The sequence below is a fragment of the Heliangelus exortis genome, chromosome 1 (assembly GCF_036169615.1).
Source record: "Heliangelus exortis chromosome 1, bHelExo1.hap1, whole genome shotgun sequence".
NCBI classification, from domain to species: Eukaryota; Metazoa; Chordata; class Aves; order Apodiformes; family Trochilidae; genus Heliangelus; species Heliangelus exortis.
In genome coordinates, this window is record NC_092422.1 from 187,917,801 (window position 1) to 187,941,112 (window position 23,312).

At 36.1% G+C, this 23,312-nt stretch overlaps 1 protein-coding gene across 1 annotated transcript in view; it reads right to left on the bottom strand.

Annotated features, from left to right (window-relative positions):
- PCLO (piccolo presynaptic cytomatrix protein) overlaps nt 1-23,312 on the bottom strand; it is a 286,482-nt gene that overhangs the window by 73,618 nt on the left and 189,552 nt on the right. Inside the window, exons 11-12 of the mRNA XM_071734051.1 lie at nt 2,505-2,613; nt 1,830-1,897 (exon numbers count right to left, since the gene is read on the bottom strand). Coding sequence (XP_071590152.1) covers nt 1,830-1,897; nt 2,505-2,613 — 177 coding nt within the window. The remainder of the gene's footprint in view (nt 1-1,829; nt 1,898-2,504; nt 2,614-23,312) is intronic.

A 23,312-nucleotide genomic window follows, 5' to 3' on the forward strand; every position in this document is an offset into this window, starting at 1 on the left:
AAGACTTTGAAGATTCAAAAGACAACCCATAATCAATAGATTTCTACCCCACAGCATCAAAATTCCAATTCCAATCTTTCCATTTAACACTGACAACTTATGTTACTCATCTCACAACTTTTCTGAGAAGCTGGTTATTCTCTAGCAGAAGCAAAATAGGCCTTGCTGATTATGCTAAATCATACTGGAGCAAATTACAGTTTTAAATTCTGGACTGCACTAACTTTTACTTTTTGGCACTGGTCCACTTTCACCAAGTATTTGAACTTCACTGTAACAAATTTTGAGCTCAATTTTTTTTTTTTTTTTCAATCACCTGGACATGCAGTAAAACTGAATTCTGCTCCAGAGCTAATTTATACAAAAAGAAAAATAGCTCAAAATTTTTTGCATTGCAAATTAATCAAAGCAGAATAAATTGAAAACTAATGAAGAAAAGAAGGCCTAATTCATCTTAGCTTATTACACACACCTATATGAGGCATCTGCGGGAGGAGTCTGATTGCCCTCCTTACTGACCCAGCAGAATCTGCCATTTGTAGATGGCAATTTCCATTTAACAGAGAAAAGACCCAAGGAATTTTCATGTGTGCCTTAAAGTATGCAGAGTTAAAAGGACACTAGATTCAGTTTGCTTCCAGATTCTCACAAGTATGAGAGGTTTGAGGCAATGCATCACTAGCCTTATCCTGCCTGCCAGGTTTTTTTGTTTCATTTTTTTAATTTTTTCTTTCTAGAGGGAATGGACATTGTTCATTTCCAAAGCACAGCCTGCTAAACTTTGCAGGTGATGGCAAGAAAAAATTGGCTTGGCAGTCAGAAAGGATTTTACAGACTTGTTCCAATCATAAATCAATAGAAGATTGCTAGACTAGGAGGAAGCTACCTGAAAAAATGGGGTAATTTATTTTTATTTTGGTTCTTACTTTGAATTTTCTGTCCCTTTGAAAACCTATTTCATAATCTACGAATGTTGGTTTTTATCTCACCAAGGAAAAATGTTGGTAGCTATGCATCAAAACTCTGTCAGACTCACTGTTTGCTTTCAGTCAGTATCAATAATATCCATTTTCAACAAAAGGCAACTTTATAGTAAGTGTATTAACAGATGGGAAGAGGTACACCATAGTTAGAAAATGGAGGATTTAATCAGTCAGTTGGTTACTGACTGCAAATGGGATCTGGGTACCACCCATTTTAGAGGGAACAGAAGGAACAAAGAACAAGCAAAACACATGCAAAATGTACAATATACAGTAAAGTTATATGCAGTGCAGAGCTGCTGACTGGTGAGGAAAGAACAAGGCATGAAGCATGACAGAAAACATGGGGGCCCCAGTCAGATCCTGAAGCAAAGAAGATGGAATCATCAACACTGTCCACCCCCAGCAAGGAGGACATCACATTGGTCCCAGCAAACTCCCCAGGACAATGTCTCCTTGCTGCAATGCCCTTGCAGTGAAAGCTCTGCCCACAGGGCTTGGAGAAGATGCAGAAGGGGTAGCATTATGGCACAGTTTTCTGTGGCATGAATAGATAAACAGTAACAAGCAGGAGGTTTTCCCTGGGTAACAAAGGTTAGCTGCGGTGCCGATACTGAGATTTTCTTTGTATTAATTAGATATGTGGATTGTGTCATTTTGGAATGAACTATCCTAATAATGAAAAAACCAAAAATAAATGTTTGGTTTGGTGTATAAGGTGTGGTCCCCTTTTTGCTCATGGCAAGATCTGTGATGTAACACCTGAGTTCACAATGCTAATACTTTATATCACATTTTCAGCTCCTACTCAGTCCTCCAGTATCAAAGCAACAACTTATTGCTTACCTGCCTTTACTGGTTCGTGCAGCTCCAGGTGCTGGGGATTCTCAGAGTCTGAGAGCATGTTCAGGTCCCTAAAGAAAATTATGAAAAGCCTGAGACAAAAGAAACTCTTTCCTCATACCCTCATTATTGTATTAAGTAGATAAATGAATAGTGGTTAGTGACAGAAAGCAGCTCCCAAGCATGGCCCCTTCTTAGCTGATACATATTTGCAATGCTGTTAAAGACCTGAGAAAAAAAGGTTCTTTTAAGGTGAAATCTTTAATGGACTGAATGCAAGTTTACACATTTCTCTTGATGCTTAAGTGACTTTCATCTAAGGGCTACAGATTTCATTAAAAGTCAAGTAAGTGCTAAATTACTTTTTTTCCTAAACTCAGTAAATTCAGTGAATTGTATGTGTGTCGATGAGAGGAGACTGTGGCCTGACAATGGAGATATTGTTTATAAAAGCATAATTACTAACATCTTCCTCAGCTTATCTTTCCTTACAAATTTCAAAAAAACAAAAGAGCAAACAGACCTCCCACACTCACAGTGAATTCTTGTTAATTATTACATTGAAGCTTAATGCTAACAAAGGTTCCACCTTAACAACTATAAATTAAAAAGAAAAAAAAAAAGAAAAGCCATGAAAAGCCAAAAATAATGGAAACAGAAAGATGGGGAAAAACTCACAGTCTTACACATATTTCTGCTTCCCCACTCTGTTGAAAAATAATGCTCTGGACTTCTTCATAAGTTCTCCCAGTCAAGGGAATGCCATTCCATTCCAGCACCTGCATTCCTAAGAAGGGAAAGCAGTATGTGGTCAAGTGGTCAGATTTTTGACAGAGGGATCAGTTAGACTGCAAGAACATTTGTGTGACTCCCAGTGAATGTTGTTTAAATGGCACAACACATTAGCAAAGCCCTTTCACTTCACACAGGTTAGACTGCTGAATATTGTTATTCCATCAGCTGAAACTTACCTGCTGAAACAAGTCAGGAGGTTAATTTCTTTATGATTCAAACTATACATGCACTCTCCACAGTCTGGGTTGCATAATATTGAAAAAAAAATTGCAATATCAAAACATGCACACCTATCAACATGGCAAGAAACCAAAACATTTTATGTATCAGACACTTCTTGGACAGCCATGATCTTGGAAGATTACTGCTCCCTACAGTGGCACATTGCTCTAAGAAGCTAAGCCACAAAATGGGACTAAATTTGTGAATGTGATTAAAGTACAAATATTGTGAATGTGATTCAAATTCAAATACATTTTCTCTACTTTGTCACTTAAGAAAATACAAGACAAAGGCAGTCGGGCTAACCGACTTTAAATTAAAATGTACCTCCACATTTCAAAAATATTCAAGTTTAAACTTTTCTTCTATACCTTTTAGTATAGAAGTGACTAAGTGACAAATCAGCTGAATATAATTCATTGTGTAAGATAGGAAGACAGCAGTGATAAACAGGCTAAAAATAACCTGTTGTGTCTTCCACGTACCCCAGGACTGAGCCAGGAGACTCAGTATGGAGCAAGGTAACACTATAGGGAGGTTTTACCCTCAGTATTTGAAGAGCTAATCCCTCTATAAATCATGTGAGAAGTATTATGATGAGAAATCTTTTTTGTTACAATAAAGTGCTTACAAAAAGCAAACTATAGATTCATATCTGGAAGTTACAATTGAGCTTCTGAGAGCTGCATTCATATTTTAAAACAGTTAGTCATAAGAATGAGTCCAAAGACATCAACTTTTCACTAATGTACAAATGTCCAACATCCAAGCCTTGGGTTCTAGAGGGAAAAAAATGCTTAATGGGACAAGATACTGAATTCTTAATAGTCCACTAAAAGCAATGTATTACAAAACATCTAAAAAACACATCATCCACACAGCAAGGAAAACCACAAACACTTAGCTTGCTACCACTTACACAGAAAAAAACAGGTCTTCACCTGGGTCATATTTTTATTTCAAAATCCTTTGCTGTTGCATTTAACAAATGGGAAAAATAATGAGGTGACATGTAGAGATAAATTCATAGGAAAACATGCTGCTAAATAAAAGATAATGAGAATTGTTAATGGAATAAAGCAGATGAAAATATTTTACAATGAAAAAACAAAATTTTCCACAGGACTGCATGAATTAGAATTTGAAATTTCAGATTTGTACATAACTTTTCTCAGTAAGAATGTACCATTATTTTTTCATAGAAAAAAGAACTGTGCAGAATGACTAAAGTGATGCTCAGAAAGCAGCTGCTCACTGTCAAAATAGATTTGTCTTTTCCTAAAATTTAGCCGCTTTCATTTACCAGCCATCATTCACAAGCATGATTTTGCTTTTGCTTGTTAGAGCAGACCTGGTTTTAGGCTCAATTAAAAGCTCCAGAATGAAACAATAATAACTAAGAATAAAAGCAGCTCCCCTGATTTTCTATCATGTATATATATAACATCAAATATAACTGTCCTTAGAAGGCTTCTAGTTAAGCCAAACATATTAATCTGCAAACATTTCACAAGAGGATCTCCTTAGTGCATTTACAATATGTGTTCATGACCAGTAATTTGAGGTTTCTTGGGAGATCCTGCTCAACAACTGGGGCTGTCAACACTCCCTGCCATGGACCCAGACACTGGTTCTCTTTCTACTCACATGAGTTTTAGGAATTCTGATAGCTTTACTCCTGACTTGCACTAATACAAAACACTGATGCAAACGCTCTTTTAAAAACTCAAATTATTAGATACTGACTGTAAAATAGACTTGGACCAAACTTTGCTGTGTATTTCTTTACACCAGGAGTGACACAGAATTTAGAAACTTTATAAATATATATTTGAGGAGCTCCTACCCTACTTGGGTGGCTGCTGCCAGCAAACATATCCTTAGTCCATCACCTATGTGAAAAAGCTGTACTGTTTAACTGAATGTGGTTGCATATATAATATTCCTTTTGATACAAAAGCACCCCAAAATAATACAATATGCAAAAGGAACAGATCTTGGCATTACGGTTTCTAACTGTCAACTGAAGACACAATATGTATCACAGTTTTTACCTATTCTCTGTTATTTTTCATATTTACTTCAGATTCATCTTTAGGATAAGAACTAGCTGCATGATTAAAGTTGAAATTGAAAGGGATCTGAAAATCATCAAAGGAATACTAAATCGAGCCACTGAACATCTCTTGGATTTTATTCCCATCTGTGACACAATGTAGAATATTAGAAAATTCATCTTAGTCACTTTGCAGACATTGTTACACTGCAGTCTTCTATTTGGTGTACTGGAGGTGCCTGAGAAGTGGGAAACCTGCTGTTTGCTTTGTCACTAAGAGTTTGTAACTCTAAAAAATCAGACTACACATGTATTAAGACTACTATTTTTCCATTTTTTAGATCTTCAGAGATCAGAAACACCACTTTGAAATCCCAGAAATTGCTGTAAAGTTAAATGTGAACTCAGAACAAGAGAAACAATATCAATTTGCAGTCTGACATTCAACACTAAATTACTTTATGGTCTGTGTTGTCCTGTTATTTTCCTTTTATTTCTAAATCTTTCTGATGGGTAAAAATAGGTTGATGAGAGTCAATGTTAATGCATTTTTCTGTACTGCTGGGCATGAATCACACCAAACTCATTATTCTTTGTAGAGAACTTAACTTCCTCTCTCATTCATCTTTGCTCCTAGGCTGAGTATTTTCCATTATTACAATAATTATTATATAGACAACAATAACAATTCTTAAAAATTGATATGTTGTTCATAAAATAAAAATGATACAATGAACCTGCCTCATGGCTGCTATTGATAAAAGTACAGCCAGAGCAAATCAGCCTAGTATTTGGGGTGTACTTGGCATTTACAGGCAGCTATACACCACACCACAGATTGGTACAGGTGCAGTTATCAAGTCAATACTAAACACCTCTCTAATTTATTCTGCCTTCAAATTTCTGTAGATATTGCCACATAATTCTGTAGAATACTGTCCAGCTTGACCCATGCTAGGACAAGTGATGATCTGGATGTATTTGTACTACCTGAATTGAAGCTCTAGGCAAGCTGAATGAAGATTAGTGTTCTTATTTAGGAAAATAACTATGATATAAATTATAAATTTATACCGCTTTCACCACTATTCTATCATCAAAATTACATTAGGGTTACAGACATGATCAGTTTTACCATGTTAAACCAAATGCTGTGGTATATTGTATTTATTCACAGTTTCAGAAAAAGAAATATTTTTCAAAATATACTGTTCACTGAAACTGTAGAGCAACGAGTACAGTTATTTAATTTTCATTAATGAAAGACCAAAGAAAAGACTGGATTCAAACCACTTCAGATTTACTACATTAATATGCTAGTTGCCACTCAGATTGTTAGCAAGTCATCAAGCTCCCAGCACATTTACATGTGTCTTCTCAGGACACCTAGCTCAGTAAAGGGAAAGCAGCCTAAAAAAGACATGCAGAGCCACACTTCACCATAGGACTCACAAAACCTGAAACCATAGAGACAACTGTGGGAAGATAATACCAGGACTGAGACCATAGGATTCCAAGACAAGGAAAAAAGTGCTAGAGAGTAATCCAGCAACATGTTCCAGTGACTCACAGAGGTATGGGCTAGAGAAATAAAAGATTACAATCACTACCAGCTCTTCTAAAAGTGTGAAAAAGACATCTCCAAGACCATTACATAGTTGCCAACTTAAGATCCCAGAGGATAACAATAAGAAGATAACTCGATGGCTGGTATCCCTTTGCTCTCTGGACATAACACTTGGATACACACATCCTGGTACTTAGGAGAACACGTATACAAGTGAATGGGTTTATTTAGAAAGCACAAAAGAGAAATAACTAATTTAAAAAGAAAGTTACTCTTAATGGGGGACGGACAACCTGATGCATCTGTTGGAGCTTCCTGAAGCCAGAGACTTTTGATACAGAGCTGCACTCCCCAGGGGTCTACTTGTGCTTGATGAAGGCCTGGCTGGTATCCAGTAAGGTCAGCACTAAGGGTCTAGAGTCCAACTGAGAAAAACTGTGATAATTCAAACACTGAAATCATGCTGAGAATGAGCAAAGGCCACAGTTATGCATCAGATGGCTATTTAATGTCATGTACACACAGGAACAGAAACTTACTCACAGTTAGCAAACACCACTGTTTAATTAAAAGTCAAGCCTTAATGAAAATGGCTGAGACCTTAAAATACCACTGTCATATAGGATATAGTGAGACCTTTACTTGATGTGTTCTAATAGGAGTCATTCTGTCTGATAATCATCTTCTGTATCCTGGGGTAACTTTGCAGTTCTGACATTATGTGATTATTCAAATATAAAGTAGAATCTACTCACTAGTACCTAATTTCTGAGTGTAACATAATCTGAAAACTGAGGAAACAGTATAGAAACTGTTGGTGAGTTCTATGCAGTTCTCATCTCCTGTATGTATTTCTTCAAATAAGCTTTTTCATTATATTGTGATGAATTTTTGAAATTCAAGTCGCAGGATAACGTGATATAAGAACCAGGATTCACACAAAAGCAGAAAAAAAACAGTCTGCAAAGAGCAAGAATATATCAACTCTGAGCCAGACAGGGTAGGTGAGAAGCTACAGGAAAGACAAACAACAAGTGTATGATATCACATCACCTTACTGATAACTATAGGTCTAGAAATATTATTCATGCCCCTAAAGCAGTTTCCCTCGGGGGGGAAGCCAGTGTTACTACCCCATGGATGAGAGCAGCCAAAAGAAGGCCCCTCCTTCAGCTGATGAGAGACAAAAGGACAAGGCTGGTAGTTTCAGCCCTCATTTTCAAGTCTCCTGAAGGCACTGTGGAGTTTTTTACTGAAGTAATGGAGCAGGCTAAAACCTATAGGGAATAATACAGCCTACAAGATTTGCTTTAAGTCTTCTTGGGTCAAAGGTGTAGGAGTTGGGCTTGATTAAACTGTGTTTAGGTAGGGGCAGGGAAGGTGCTGGATGCTGGTGGGGCAGTGCAAGCACACATCCTCCTGGTTCTGCTGCTGTGCAGCAAGAACTGCTGCCTATACAGGCACCTTCTTGCCCTGTAGCAACAACAGTAATAAACCTGTCTGTTTTGATGGTCTCATAGTCTCAACTTAACAACTACATGCTAGCCCTACAATGACCTCTGCCTGTTTTTTTAAAACTTGTGTGCATTAGTTACACATCAAACCCACACATAAACACCAAACTGCCACAGCATTCTCAGCACTGCATCCTCACTTTTTATCTTCACTGGGCCTATTCTCCTTCAAAAACATGCCCCAAGTGAGATATCAAGCATTATTCTTATACTGTCAAATATAAGTGCTAAACTGACATTTCAGCTCTGTAGACTGAAGCTCAAATGTGGAGAATGGGTCAACAAGGACAAAGGAGTGTGATAATTTCCCTGTTTAATCTTTTAAGACTTTTCATTTCACCAAAGCTTTTGTACGGGTCAAAATCTTCTTCTCAGGATTGATACATTAAAATTATTAGCATGAAACAATGTAAAAGAGTAAAACAATAATCTCTGCTTCTTTACATCAATCCACTAAATATTCATTCCCAGGAAAAAAGAAGAAAAATAAGTTTTGTATTTAACTGCATAAAAATATTTTCTTTCTTCTAGAGAAAATTTATGCAAAAACACCCTCCCCACCAAACTGAGCAATCATAATTGTGAAATATTGTGATTCCGTTATGTAAAATTGGTCTAAATAAGGCAAATTATATCCCAAGATATATAATTAGAAATTCTTAGTGTGAAGAATTAATTAATATAGGTAGCAAGCCTTTACTGATCCCTTGCAAAAACATTCCTGTATAGAATTCAACACATCTGAAATTCAGTCTGTGGGGAAGGGAGGGTTGTCCATTAGGTGGCACCAAATTTTTCCATATGTATGGACATTGTAGGCAACATAGAGAAGTGTTTATCTGCTACTAGCTGTTGGGGACTCCCCCAGCCAGTCTCCATTCAGAGACAGAACTTCTGAGATGGCATTGCAACCCATGGGTGCCCATCACTGACAGGCATTTATCCAGGTAGGGGAAGTCTGTCTTTGTGTTTAACTAACTACTCATCTGCTGTAAAGCTGTTCTTATCACACATAACCAGTCTGTCCACATCAAACTCAACAAGGCCTACTGTGGTGCTTGAAGGTATTTTCAGTTCCTTCTTTGGATCTTCACTTTTCCCCTTACAGTTTGAAATGGTTTTTTCTTCCCTCATGGTCTCTACTGCTACTCCATCAGAAGAAAGCCCCTACTTTTCACCTAACCAGTCAGCTTCCACTGTGTGAATTGCAGACCTCTTACTGTCACTGAGATAGGCTGATACTTAGAAGAATAGTAGAGTGGCCTGCAAATAAGAAAAATAACAGTGTCTTGCCCTTCTTATCTGAGACTAAAGCTTCTTCTACTTCCCCATTAGCAGCAGTCATGAAGTCCTTGCCCAGAGTTTTGCTTCCTTTTGTCCTTTCTTTCACACACATCTCAGGAGCTCTGATCCTCTTTAATGAGTCAGTACAGACCCATATGAAAAGTATAATTGGTAATAGGAAGCTTTGCTTTATTTAGACATAAATCAATGCTTATTTCTTTTTAGCAAAAAGAAACCATTTATGAGCAGCAAATATATGAAGTATAGGGATTGATTCCATTTCACCCACACTATGGCAGAACTCATTTAGTAAGCTCAGTGCTCACACAGTGATGAACATCACCCAGAATTACTCATTTCCTTTTACTGTGTCATCTTAAAGGTTAACTTCATGGGGTTCTGTTGAGTAGATTATCTACTAAGAAATACTCAAACCATTTATTCACTGAGGTGATTGATCAGCAGCACTGAACAGCACTGCCACTGATCGCACCTGGGCAGGTAAATGGTACTCATCTTTCCCAAGCAAAGAGATTCTAACTATTAATATGTATGATGAACACAAATGATGTGCATGGGAGTTTGCTCTTCACCCCATTGCTTTCAACACAGTTCCAGAAATCCTTTGCTCTAGCACTAACCAAATCACCCTAGTGTCCTCTTTAGTGCCTGCTTGGTCTTTTTTTTTTACACTGTATCCACCATAATGAAGCTAATATGGAGCCTGACCATCCAACATAGGACTGTCTCAATTTACTGTGCATTTGTGATTTGGTCTGTCCATGTGTCACCAGCCTGGGCCAAGGCAACTTTGGTGCCATGGTACAAACAGCAGTTGTTAGGAGTCTTCTCCCTGGTCTGATGAAAAGTGGTCAGAAAGAGTGATGGCCTGAGACTCCACAGTGCTTCTAAAAACTGAACCGTCACAGAACAGGGCCTGTGTGCAGTAGCAAAACCAACCCAGATTGCCTGGGTACATATCTTTGAAGGCTATTCTGGACATGCTTCCTGCTGAGCTGAGCTGGTTTGGGATGGGAAGAGAGCAGAAAGGTAGCAAATGAACAAGTAAGAAGAACCCAAACATGTTCCCTGTGTCTTTAATTACCAGTTACTTTTTGTAAAGATATCTTTATGGACCTCTACTCTATCCCTGATGGCCTTTTAGGAATAAATTTATTTAATGAAAAAGAAAACAAATGAGCACACACACACACACAAACCAACCAACCAACGAAAACCAACAAACCAAAACAAAAATAACCAAACAAAAAACCCATATGAAAGCAAACAAAAAACCCAAACCAAAGCAAAACCCCAGACAATCCTTCCACAGACTAAGGAACAACTGTAGCACAAGCACTACTGCTACATGATTGTCTGGTTCTTTCTCAACAAGCAAATTACCTGTATCATCTTAGGACATTACTTCTCACATTAGCATGTCCTTTCAATTTGGAAGCAATAAGTCCCCAGGGAAATGTCCCTTGTAATGACAACTTATAAGTACATGCGTAACATTACGTAAGTAGGTGGAAAGATCATTTTAGATCAAAGAACATTATTATTAAATCAAACTATTAATATATTTCAGTGGAGTTCTTGACATTCAGAAGTAGACATAGGGCTACAGACTCTTTTCTCTGTATCTCTACATTATTAGCAAACTTCATAATCAAAACTGCAAAGTATTTTCTATGTCCTTAATATCAGAAGGCTGACACTTTTCACACCTTTTTCATGTGAGAGCTTATTGTTTCTCAGACTGTTTAAATTTAATTCAAGACCTAAATGAGTGCAGAGTCACAGAATGATGGAATCATAGAATGGGTTGGGTTGGGAGGGACATAAAAAATCACCTAGTTCTGCCCCCTGCCTGCATGGGCAGGGACAGACGCTGCTGGACACATGGCTCAAAGCCACATCCAACCGGGCCTGGAGTCACTCTGCATGTTTTATTTTGGACTGACAGCCTACATCTAAAGAGGAGTAGGATTAATACTTTATAAACCTATAAAGAATACACCACTTAATTTGCAAGTGTTTGTCACATAGCAATACACTAACAAACAATTCCTTTTGTGGAAGTCAATGTAAAACCCAAAGTCTAAAGAAAATTCAGCTGGAATGAGCATCACAGTCATACGATGACTGGAGTGTTTTACAGTTTCATTGGAAATAATTTTTAAGAATGTGTCCTAATGGAAATGCCCCCATTTTTATGCAACATAAATACATATTAGAGTGCATTATATTTTCAGTGTTTGTCCAACATAAAATTTAAATCTATAGATAAAAGATGTCCACCTAGCTAGCCTGCATAAAGCCCTCAGAATTAGTCCTGTGGATGCACACCAAGTAATGTTTTCCGCCCATTTTGTTTAATTTATTTTAACATATCTGACAATTTACTATTATGAACATTTAGTGTGTGTCCTATGTGTGGTAAGTCTCTCTTGTTGCCATTTGCTATGTTAATAATGCCCAAAGAAGAGAATAGTGAGCAACTACTTTTCATGTAACCTGTTCTGTGGAAGATGGTAGCCAAAATGTGAATGCTACAGACATATGAATGTTAAAAAAATGAATGTGGAAAATGAATGGTAAAAATGAATGTTAAAAATAATAATAATAATAATAATAAAAGACCTCACCAATATCAACAGGAAAAAGAGATAAAACCCACAAAATTTTACAATTGAGTAACATAAAGAGAGACTTCACAGGGGAAATTTTTGCCATAATCAGATTCAGGGGACTACCTGCTACTTACTGGGGATGACATTATAACATTCTTTATAGTTATAAATCATGAAGGGATGCTGTGTCTCTGAGAAAACCATGGATACAACCAGTATGGAAAATAACAACCCACTGTTTTATCTAAGTTATTCATTGAGTGAACATTACCATACTTGCTCCTGTGTCCAGTCTTAAGTGTTTGCTATATTATTATATTATTAAACTGTGACAATTTTGTTTCAGGTGAATTGTTAATCTCAGCCTGCAACTGTGAAGTTCAGTACAAATGGGGATATAGTTCAGATCAACTATAATTTGGCTAAGAAAAGTCAGCTGGCAAGGTTTCATTTGTTTTTCATGCAAGATGCTTATTTAGAGGAGGTAAAAACATTATGACATGTCTTGGAAAGAATAGGAAACATGTGACTTGTACTATCTGTCATGTAAACTGAAAACAGTAGAATAAATTGCAGGGAATTTAGCTAGAATACACCAGAAAATATGCAAGAATTTAGGCCTTAGCAAAATTATTTGAGTGTTTTTGAATCTATTGGTATGATCACACTTTTAATGAAGACTGTGTTAGTGTTTAGACTTCCAAAATTAACAAGCTGTCCTTCTATGCTAAGTATCATGGAGAAAAGTATTTAAAAATGCTCAGTGTTGAAATTAATAGTGTGCCATGTATAATCAATACTGGATGCTAAACTGTGCACTAACGTTTTTAAATGGGGATCCTATAGGTCTTCATAGTATTTCCTGAGGACGTCTGCAGGATTTTCTTCTATATCCACACATTAAACACTAAGCACAACAGGGAGCCTTCCAAGAGAAATGCAACATACTGGTTAAAGGCAAGTTGATATCCAATGAAGAGCAATTCAACATTTAACTATTTTATTCTTATTATCTATTTTTATTTATTATATATGTATTTTATCAAGCCTGCAATTTAATTCTACATACTGCATTATTCCTAGATGTTTTAAAAAGGCCATGAGTATACCTTAACAATTTAATTTTTCTTTCCTACTTCCTACTCTTAAGGCATTTAATTGATCCCACATACATGCCACCACAATTGATTTAAAGAGGATGTTACTTGACTGTACCATGAAGGGTCTAGGTACTATAACTTTATGTCTCAGGTTGAACTAACCAGTATATGTGAGTGGGTATTTGGCCTCAAAACAGCAGTTGAAAAATTACACATAAACAAAGATGTGTCTAATTATAACTGAAAACTACAGTTTTAAAAACCTTTTTCAATAAATCAAGACAAAGAACTTTCCCAAAAAGTGCCTGAACTATCACACTAAATAATAGCTGGGAGTTTATAATTTCGGAGACAGATAAACAGCAAAATAGAAAGCAAGATCCAGTTCAAAATATATTGGGTCTAATTGCCTATTTTTAATTGAATTTAGTAGTAAGCAGCTCCTTTCAAACACCTCTCCTTAGAACCAGAAGTATCTGAAACACAGAATGTCATCTGTGTTACAAGAGGTCGAGAATTAGGGTTCCCTCTTCCCTTGGTAGGTTCTGAATCGCTACATTTTTACTGAAGAGCAGTCAGATCAACTACACCATATATATGTGTAAACTTGGAAATATTCTTAAAATGTGCATGTTTCAAATGGGGTGTGAACCACCTTGCACACACTGAGCCCTTTCAAAAGACTTGTTCAAAAGACATCGAGATCAGCAGCCTGAAATCTCTTTGCCTCCAAGTATTTTACATTTTATATTCTAGTTTGTTTCTGCTGTTACACCTAAGAAAAGGAAATGTCAGTACATCTTGACCTAAAAATACTCATTCTACCATGTATTGTTCTTGAAATCTGATCTCCAATATCCAAAGCAAATGGTTATTTGCTACAAGATTGCTGCCTTAGTGAGTTGAATGTAATTGTCTGCAAAGCCTTGAATTTTGTAATCAGTGAATATTCTAACCCCACAACCATCCAAATCAAGACTAATTTAATTTTTCCTGAAAATTATAAGTACTTAAGTACTTATAAAAAATAGTTTGAAAAGTTACATAGAACATATTAATGCACCTATAAGGTAATTTCAGAAGTTTTCAAATGGACCATAAAACCCAAGGTTCTTAATGGAATTCTGCTTGCTTCTGAGTTTAGAGAGATACCAAATATTCATTTTGAACCTGAGGCACTGCCATTACATGCAGTGAAAAATAATACAGATTTCAATGAGTCCTGTCTCAAATATTTTAGGATCTGTGTAGGTAATAACCAGCATATCTTCTTGTTGAGCCAACAATTTTTAAATTTTTTAATTTTTTTTTAAACTACAAACTTTTCAAAGTTGGAAAAGTCTTGTTGCAATCTTCTTGCAACAAGTTTTAAATGAAATCCTTTGATCCATATTAATAAACTTTTAAATAGTTGTGGTTTTTTTGCAAAATATTTTGTTTTGTTATAATGGAGAACAAAAGTAAGATCAGATACTCAAAATTTGCCTGGAGAAATCATTTCAACTTTAGTCACTCACAACTCAGATAATTTGTAATTCAATATCTTCAATTACAGTTACATGTTAAGTTGTATTATTACAAGTATATGACAAGCTGAGGGTTTTCAACCATTTCATACAGAAATACGAAGTTATAACTATTTAATTTTATAGGGTAAGTCTCAAATATGAACTGAAGTAAAAATTATTAATCTGGATAAAAAGCAGTAATTTTTAATTAACATTTTCCTCTGCTTTCTATTAAATTAATATAATCATCTGCTCCTTTCATCTCACAGAACCTGAAGATTCCCATATGAGATTTTCTCAGCCATACCTTAAGGATCATTTAATTAAGTTTTGGAACAGAACATGCTTCAAGAAATTTGAAAAAGTTTTTATGTACCTCTTTGAGAGTGCGCATAGGTTTTTTTATTTCTTTAAGATGGCTTCTAAAACATGTTCCATATTAATTTACATAACATTCCTCTTTTGTAAGGTATGTATATTACTATACTTAATATATATACTTATAAATAAGTATATATAATACTTATATATTACTATATATGTATTACTATATTGCAAAACTGACTGCAGAAAATTATTTTTTGTTCTTCATGTTCCTTTACCCTTTTAATTGAATAAAAAAATCACTGTCATATCAAATTAGGTTAGAACTAAGTCCAGCCTAGTTCAGCATCTCCTTTGAAAACAGCTGATATCAGATACTTCAGAAGTTGTTTAGAAAACCTTGGAAAATTCTGGACTAATGTGGTTACAGATTTATTACCTTTATCCAAAGTACCTCCAAAGATTGTTTTATTTAATCTAAATAATTTAGATCTTAGTTTTCTCAATTTCCCCTCTCTGTATTAACCGATCCTTATAGAAAATACAGCCTTTCTCTGAATGACGTCCATTTTAAAAACCCCAAAGTAAAGCCCTGTGACCAAGAATTCCAAATTTGAGTACAAGTCTTACATACTACCATGATCCAAGTCCACCTAAAACACAGATAATGTTCTTCTTTACAACCCACTTTCCACAGTCCTTCTTTCTTTACAGTAAATGATTAATAATTAATACTGTTCCTTATAGAGGATTCAACTGTGCATACAGCTATCCAGAAAATACTTAAAAATACCAAGTGATTAAAGAAAGTCACTTGGTTAGAATACTGAGTTTCATTGCTAGAATAATGTGCTGTTTGGATGCCTCTTTACTTCTGGGAAGTGTATCTTGTAAACAGGTTAAAATATCTATGGGTAGATGCAAAATGTTTAAATGCACTTTCTGAAACCAAAGAGCAGGTGAAATTATCTATAAGGACACAGCCAAATTTCACCTGTATAAGATGATCCTTGCTTCAATTTCACTGGATTTTTCCACACTAAAACCGTATCAGATTGGTGGTCTGCAAGTTTCAACCCACAATAATCTGCACAGTAGGAAATGGAATAATGGTATTTTTAGCTGGAAATTCACTACCAAACAAAACAGTTCAGTGGTTATAAAAAAAAAAAAAAAAGACACTGTAATAAGATTTTTCTTCTTGGAATGCCCATGTATGTGAGCACATATATATATTATTCCTTAAAAACAACAAACTAAATATTCTTGGTTATGTTTCATGAGACGTGTTCCATCATGCCTAAGAAAGGCACCTAGCATCTATATTTTAGGTTTGTAGTGAAATACCTAGGTTTCCTATACAGTCAATGGGAACAGGAGGGTGCTTTTATTACTTCCATAGTTAAGATAAGTTTGTCTCCATTTAGGTACTAAAAAATTTACATTTGTCTGTTTTCTTTGTAAATTTCCTACACAGAAGCCTGTCCTTGAAAACAGAAGGCAGGACACAGAGCAATACAAGCACATATTTTTGAGGCTTCAAGTTGAAATTCAACTCCCTTTTAGCACCCACAGCCAGTAGTTGCTATGCAAAGGGCCAGGCACAGTTTCTGTGTCTCCCTGCTTTTGTTATTTGCCTGTGTATCAGGTGTAACATGATCTAGAGAATGTATCTCCTAGTCTATCTCTTACAGTCCCAGACAGACTGCCTCTGTTTGACTGAAGCTGTAGCTGCATCCCTGAACATCTTGTGGCTACCAACTCAAACCATCTCTACAGCTGAGATTCACCTCTCTTCATGAGCTGACTCTACAATCTCTACTTTTCTCTCCAGTGTTGGCCAAATCAGAAAAGTCATGGCCTCCCCCTTGTCACCTCTGCCATTGTGTACTGGGAATACAGGACCAGGAAACACAAGTGAATCTTCTTATAAAGCTGCATCAACTTGATTTTAATACACTTTTATGTTGTAATGTTGCCAGTGTCTGACCTGCAGCCATGTCTCATATAAGAATGGACAGATTACATTGAAACTAATGGAAGAAGTAATTAAGCTTTTTTATGTAGGCAAATGAACCTTAATAGTACTCACAGGGGCAAGAGCTATCCAAGAAGAGTGAGGAAGACTGGGACCTCTTGGCTAAGTGCCAACAACAGAGGTAGAAAATCAAAGCACCTGTGATCTGTGCTTTTTCTGCTGTGCTTAGAGAAAGAGAGATTCAGGCATGTTCTCTGAAAGCTATGAGGACTCTTTCCAAGAAGTACCTGGATGTTCTTAACAGGAAATATCCATCAAGGTCCTGAAAAACAACAGCTGTCAAAAGCAGTGTCTGATAATTACTAATGGCATAGCTTCATGTAAGTACTTTACAACAGCTAGTAGAGCCTTCTAATAGTATCCCAGTGGAATGCTATTGAAAGATAGTTATATCACCAATGCCATTTTTACCAGTGATTCTCCACAATTTCTGTTATAAACCATCTGATGAACCCTTTTGCCCTGATCTTTGTCACTGTTCTCCATCTCATTACCCCCAGGAAGCCCAGTGATTGTGTCTGCATCTTCCCTCTGACTGAAGCATCCAGATTATTTTGCCTATCTCTTTAAATTACAGCTACATATTTAATACTGAACAGAGAGAAAATTTATGCAATTTTTTATTTGTTATTAAGAACACAATTTCCTGGTGTAACTTGTATGACAGAGCTTTTCAGCAATTTTCAAAGTTCTTTATCATAAAGAAGGTATATTCTATACTACTTTACACAGTGCATAAACATGCAGAAGTGAAAAATCTATAACTTGTGTTACACAAGAGGTGTGATCTTTACTGGTGCTAATATGAACTATTATAATGCTTCTTTCTCATAGCTTTATGAGTTTTATAAATGCCCTATAAATTTTCTCTTATCTTCTGTTTTAGATTACTCTAAAAAGACCCTGAAATCTCTGTCTGTATAGCTGTTCCGTTCCTTCCTAGATCAAAGTTATTGCTAATACCTGTTTTCAGTGCTGATTTTTTTGCAGAAAAATTAAATCTAGAGCAATTACAGTGTTAGGTATAAAAATTACAAACTCATGTTACCTGTTTTATCTCATATAAAACATATTCTAGATATGCAAGAGGTTTTCTAATGAAATATCCTTGCAAAGTCCAAGTAGTATCATGTTACCCCCAGAAGATTAAACTAAATCTCCATCAACTAGAAGCCCTACATTGTGAAGAAGAGAAAAGTATTACTTTTAAAGTGTGCTTCAATTGCCTCAAACATTTAGTAAATAAAGTTATGGACAGCATCATAGTAACCAGCTCTCACAGATACCCATATCAAACACTCATAATGCAAGTTTTTCTTCCCCCTTCTGTCAGCTCCACACAGATGCTGACAAAGTTCTCACTCCTTACACTGTTTCTGATTTCCTTCTCCTATTGCATCAAATGGGCAAACTGAACTCTCAATTCAACTCACCTCCTGCCCATGTCAAGAACATGACTGAGACCATTTTTAGCAGGACTGCATATGAGATGGCTAAACTAGAATGAGAAAGTTTCTTCCTTCCTTGCTTGATTCTAATAGTTACAGGGCTAACTGTAACATGTATGTGATACACTTGGTTGGCAAGCTTTTTCCACTTCATTTTAGAATAGATTTTTTCTTTATTTATTTCTAAGTATCTTGAAGTATATTTTTCTTATATGCTCAATGCTCACAGCCACACTTAGCAAGAATGACATATATTTATTATTACTTATCTGAAAGAAGTACAAGGCAGAACAAAATACATGGATGAGAGAAGCACAACTACACAAGTGAAGATTTGCTGCTGATAGGGGCATTTAGGGGTTGATTTAGATTAAGTCATTTCTAAAGAGCTTTGGGGCAAAGCTTTCAAATGAGCTGTTTTATAACAGGCATTGCCTGTTATTTTGTGCACACTTCCTTTGATAAAGTCAGTTTCTGCTGGGACAGATAAACCTGAGCCTGTAGCCCAAGGGATATGTTGAGAGCAAGCTGTTCTCTCTTCTAACCCTCAGAAAAAGCATGGACAGCACAATAAATCACTAAGACGAATGCACAGAGAACAGGGTAAAGTTATTTCTTTGTTTTCTCTGATGCGGTAATAAATTAAAGCAGCCAAACTGCAAAATGGAAGTGCAGGATGGGAAAAGTATTTTTGTTCGCTTAAGACCATAGCCAAAGTTTTTTGAGAATTTTCCTTCCCTTCTTATGTTCCTTTTAATTTCTTATCATCATGTTCCAGCTTCATCATGCTATCTACTTTCTGCCAAGAGTGTAATTATCAGAGGCACACAAGAAGGGATGCTGGCTCTTCACTAGCCCTGCCATCATGGGGACTGGAAAATCTCTTTTCACTGTAATGCCCCAATCAATGTTTCTAATTTTAGAAAGAGCAGTTTGTGTTACACTTGAGCCCATCTATAACTCGAGGCTAAGAGGAAAGTGTAGCAAGAGGAGTAGGGGGAAGGACAGTGACTTACTGCTTCTGTTCTGCTTTTCCAACTATTTAGGTGCCCATGACCATTCCAGCCACATTCCATTTTCCCAGCAACATCCAAAGCATGTCTATGATATGATAAGAGATAGTTTTGATAAGATGAACAGCTATTACTCATACAAAAGACCTTCTGAACCTGGATCTGGTCTTCTCATTCAGCACTTGGTTCTATCCAAACTAGCTCCAAAGTGTTTCAAACAAGCTGTAGAGGAATTATGCTTAAAATTTTCTTTATAATCCTGTCATGGGCTAGTCAATTATCCGTTGCACGTTCCACTGTTTTTCTCAGAGGACTTGAAAGACATCACAAATTTCCAGTGTCAGTAAATATATGCTTTAAGGACTTTAAACTTGAAAATTATAATTGAAAACTTATGATCTGAAAAGACATGATCATCCTTGAGGAACAGCTGAGGTAAAACAGTTTCTGAAAGTTGGCATGTTCACCTGGACGAGTAAGAAATCTGCTTTTGTTGAAAGATGTTACTGTGAAGAACCCAGGAAATACTTCTCAGATTAAACAGTGATGCTAACATTCCAACAGCCTCTAACCAACATTGCTTATGCCCAGATTCATCTTACTTATACTAGTCAGCCAAAGTGCAATTAATCATCTCCCCATATTGACCAGCTCCTCTCTAGTCTGTTCATTAGCCTTATTTTCATTCCCCTCAGAGGAAACGTAGGTACTATAAATACTCAAGGTATTTTCCTCGACTTAATGCAGACTGCACTGTGCATGAGAGATTGCTCACACACCATGAATCTGTTGGTTTTCTTCCAGCTCTCTACACCCAAAGGTGCTACATAGGGATCCCACATTTCCTAAACCTGCCCATATTTCAGTCACATGTTTGAGTGGTCATCTGAGTCAATTATCTGTAGATTTCTGCCTAACATAGTGTCTTCCCTTTTTACCATCACATACACCTCCTTATAACTTTATCATAACTTTGTTTTTTATTAACTACGTGTACTGGCAATGACAGTTGGACTCATTTTCTTAGAAGAACTTCACGCTATTCTGAAAAGCAATGTTTCCTGCATCCTAAGGGGAGTAGTTACTAATTTAGATCAAAACAAGTGCCTAAGGATTGGACTGAGTGACGCAGCACCATTAACTACTTAGACATCTCAAATAAAAATGCGTTTTCTCTTCTCTTACCTACTTAACAGCTTTAACAGGGTTCCATTATCTTTCATTGCCTGTGCATACATCTGGTAGTTTTTCTTATACTACTACTGCACAAGTGTGAGGATGGGGAAGCTTAAAATATCCCTGTATGGTAAATATTTTTATTAAATTGTAAAATGTAAGATTCTACTGAATTGAAGAGCATTCTCTTTGCTAGCATGGACTGTTTATATACCAAAAATTCTGCAGTGACTCCCTGTGACTCATAAGGTAGGTGGCATTCCTTTATGTTATGCCAGAAATGTTACATTGTTACATTTGCTATAAAATAGAAACTTGCAGTGGTGGTGCTACTTCAGTATTTTTAATAATAAGAGGTTTTGTCTTCAGTATATATGATTTTTGTATTTTTAAGTTTGGGAAGATACTATTTGAATGAGGCACACATATTAAAATAAACATGCACGACCATAAAGCGTGGTGTTGAGTGGATTGACCATGAGGGCAGTGAGCTCACCACAAATCAAGTTCACCATTAGCTTTTAGGCTGTGCAGGTTTCCCAGACTTGCCAGGAGACTGGAAAGTCAGGGAGTCTCTTCATCTTGGTAAATGTCAGCTGGTTTAAGCACTGAAACACAATCTGCTTGCCTGACTGAAAACTTGGAACAAAGACACCCATGGTTCACCAGTTCCCAGACTCTCCAGTCAGCCTCTTGAAAATTGTCCAATAAGAAAACCTGAATGCTAAGGACATCCAGCAAATTTCTAACAGTTTTTTTAACACATTAATATTTAATTTCTGCTCTTTACTCTCGGTTCATCTGTTTCTGAATAATACTGGAAGTATAAAATGTCATTCACCCGGTAGATTTACCAGGTGGAATATAACTGAACTGTCTCTGTCAACATGAGAGGGAGCACAGACACATCTATCAAACTGGTACAGTCTCTGCACTTTATGAGCTCAGTGGAATGAGTCTTCCACCTCCAGTTCTTGTAATGCCAGTGAGAGATGAATCAGAGATATTTTTGACATCCGAAAGCAATTCAAGGTGAGAGAACCAAGAAGACTGATATTTGCCAGTCAGAACCATAAATATACTTCTCAGCACTAAAACTCCACCAAAGGTATTTAAACTTTATGGATTGCTATTCTCCAAGGAAAGGGATGCTATTTGTAATTCTAACTGTGTCATTTCTTCATAGATCCAGTCATGCAGGCAGCAGGTAGGACTTTGCCATCCTTCATAAGCATGGAAAATCTATCCTTGTTCCTTATATTATTGATAAAATTTTCAGAGCTGCTCTGTTTTTAAAATTAGAGAGATTCATTAGATTGATGGGAGTTTTTGCAGTGAATCATGTTTTTAGAAAGGTTAATGAGTCAAGATATTAACTTGTGATGACATCAGGATATGTTTACTTGATGAATAGGTATACATTCTAACTTGAATAAGTGACTCATTATTACAATAAAAATTATTATTTTGTAATTGTCATTTTCAGATAATGACATATACAGTTTTCTCTATGTGACGTAAAAGACATAATTACTCAAAAAAGAAATTAAGGCTGGTTTCTGTTTTCAGACACAACAGTATCAGTGATATTGGCAACATAAACAATTTGTCTGGATTTACACAGATCAGGATAAGTATTATTGAAGACCTTGACAAATTTCATCTCTTATGAAATGTAGATATTAAACGTACATCAGTCATGTTTCCACTAAAATAGTGAAGCAAAACTAATAGTGAAGTAGCCAAATATTCTTTGTTGATTTATGACAGCCATCCAAAATGACATAAAAAGTAAACTAGATTTAATGGCAAGATTTAAAAGGTAAATTACAGTAAGGGAAAATGTTTTTCTTGTGTGCTATAGTAATGGTACATTCTGCAGAAAGCATTTTTTGTCTCTGACGAAGTATTGTGTCCATAGTACAACATATTCTGGGACATTGTGTGGACAAGTTCTACAGATTAATTATAGTGGTTTTGATGGATTTGATTTATGCCAACATGCCCAGGTCTAGGATAATTTCATAAAGGTCAGACCAAAACAATGACTGATCATGTGATGGGAGAAAGAAACAGAGGAATAAATATTTTACTGTCCTGTTCATCTTTCTACTAAATGCAGATATAACTTCAAAATAAACTCTGTGAACAGACAGAAAAGCAAATTGTCTGAACTGTAGTTATTTTAAGTCCCAGATACTCTTGAGCACTGTTAAAATACAGCTACATGGAGAGTGAAAATTTTCTTCAGTCTTCAGCTCCTGGAAAAGTTACTGACGAGAGAAACCAGAAGACTAGAAATAATTCCAAGAAGTAACCGTTCATCCTCTTTCTTGCAATGTCCACTCACAGGAAACTATTGAATAACCACAATCTCCTCTTTACCTGCTTGGTACTAAAAGAATGCATGAATGATCTAGCACAGGTATGGAAGACCTACCCTTTGGATGGAAGGAGCCAAAACAAACACTCGTTTAAAAATACAATAAGTTGAGGTAAATTCTTTCACCATTTGTGTGCAAGAAGTAACATTATTCTACCATAGAGATTGTACCCACATAATATGAATGGCAGAATCAACTCTATATGGAAGAAAGGAAGATATTTCTGTTGATCATTTCTTCACTTGAGCTTTAAACTGACACTGACATTGTTATATGTGCACCTCTTCTGTGTATGTCTTTAAAATATTGGAAAAGAAACAATAAAGCATGAATAAAGGAGCAGAGAGCATGAATACAGGTGACACTGCCTTTGTAAAACCAAGAACATATTTTAAATATTCCTTGTGAATATGTTACATAA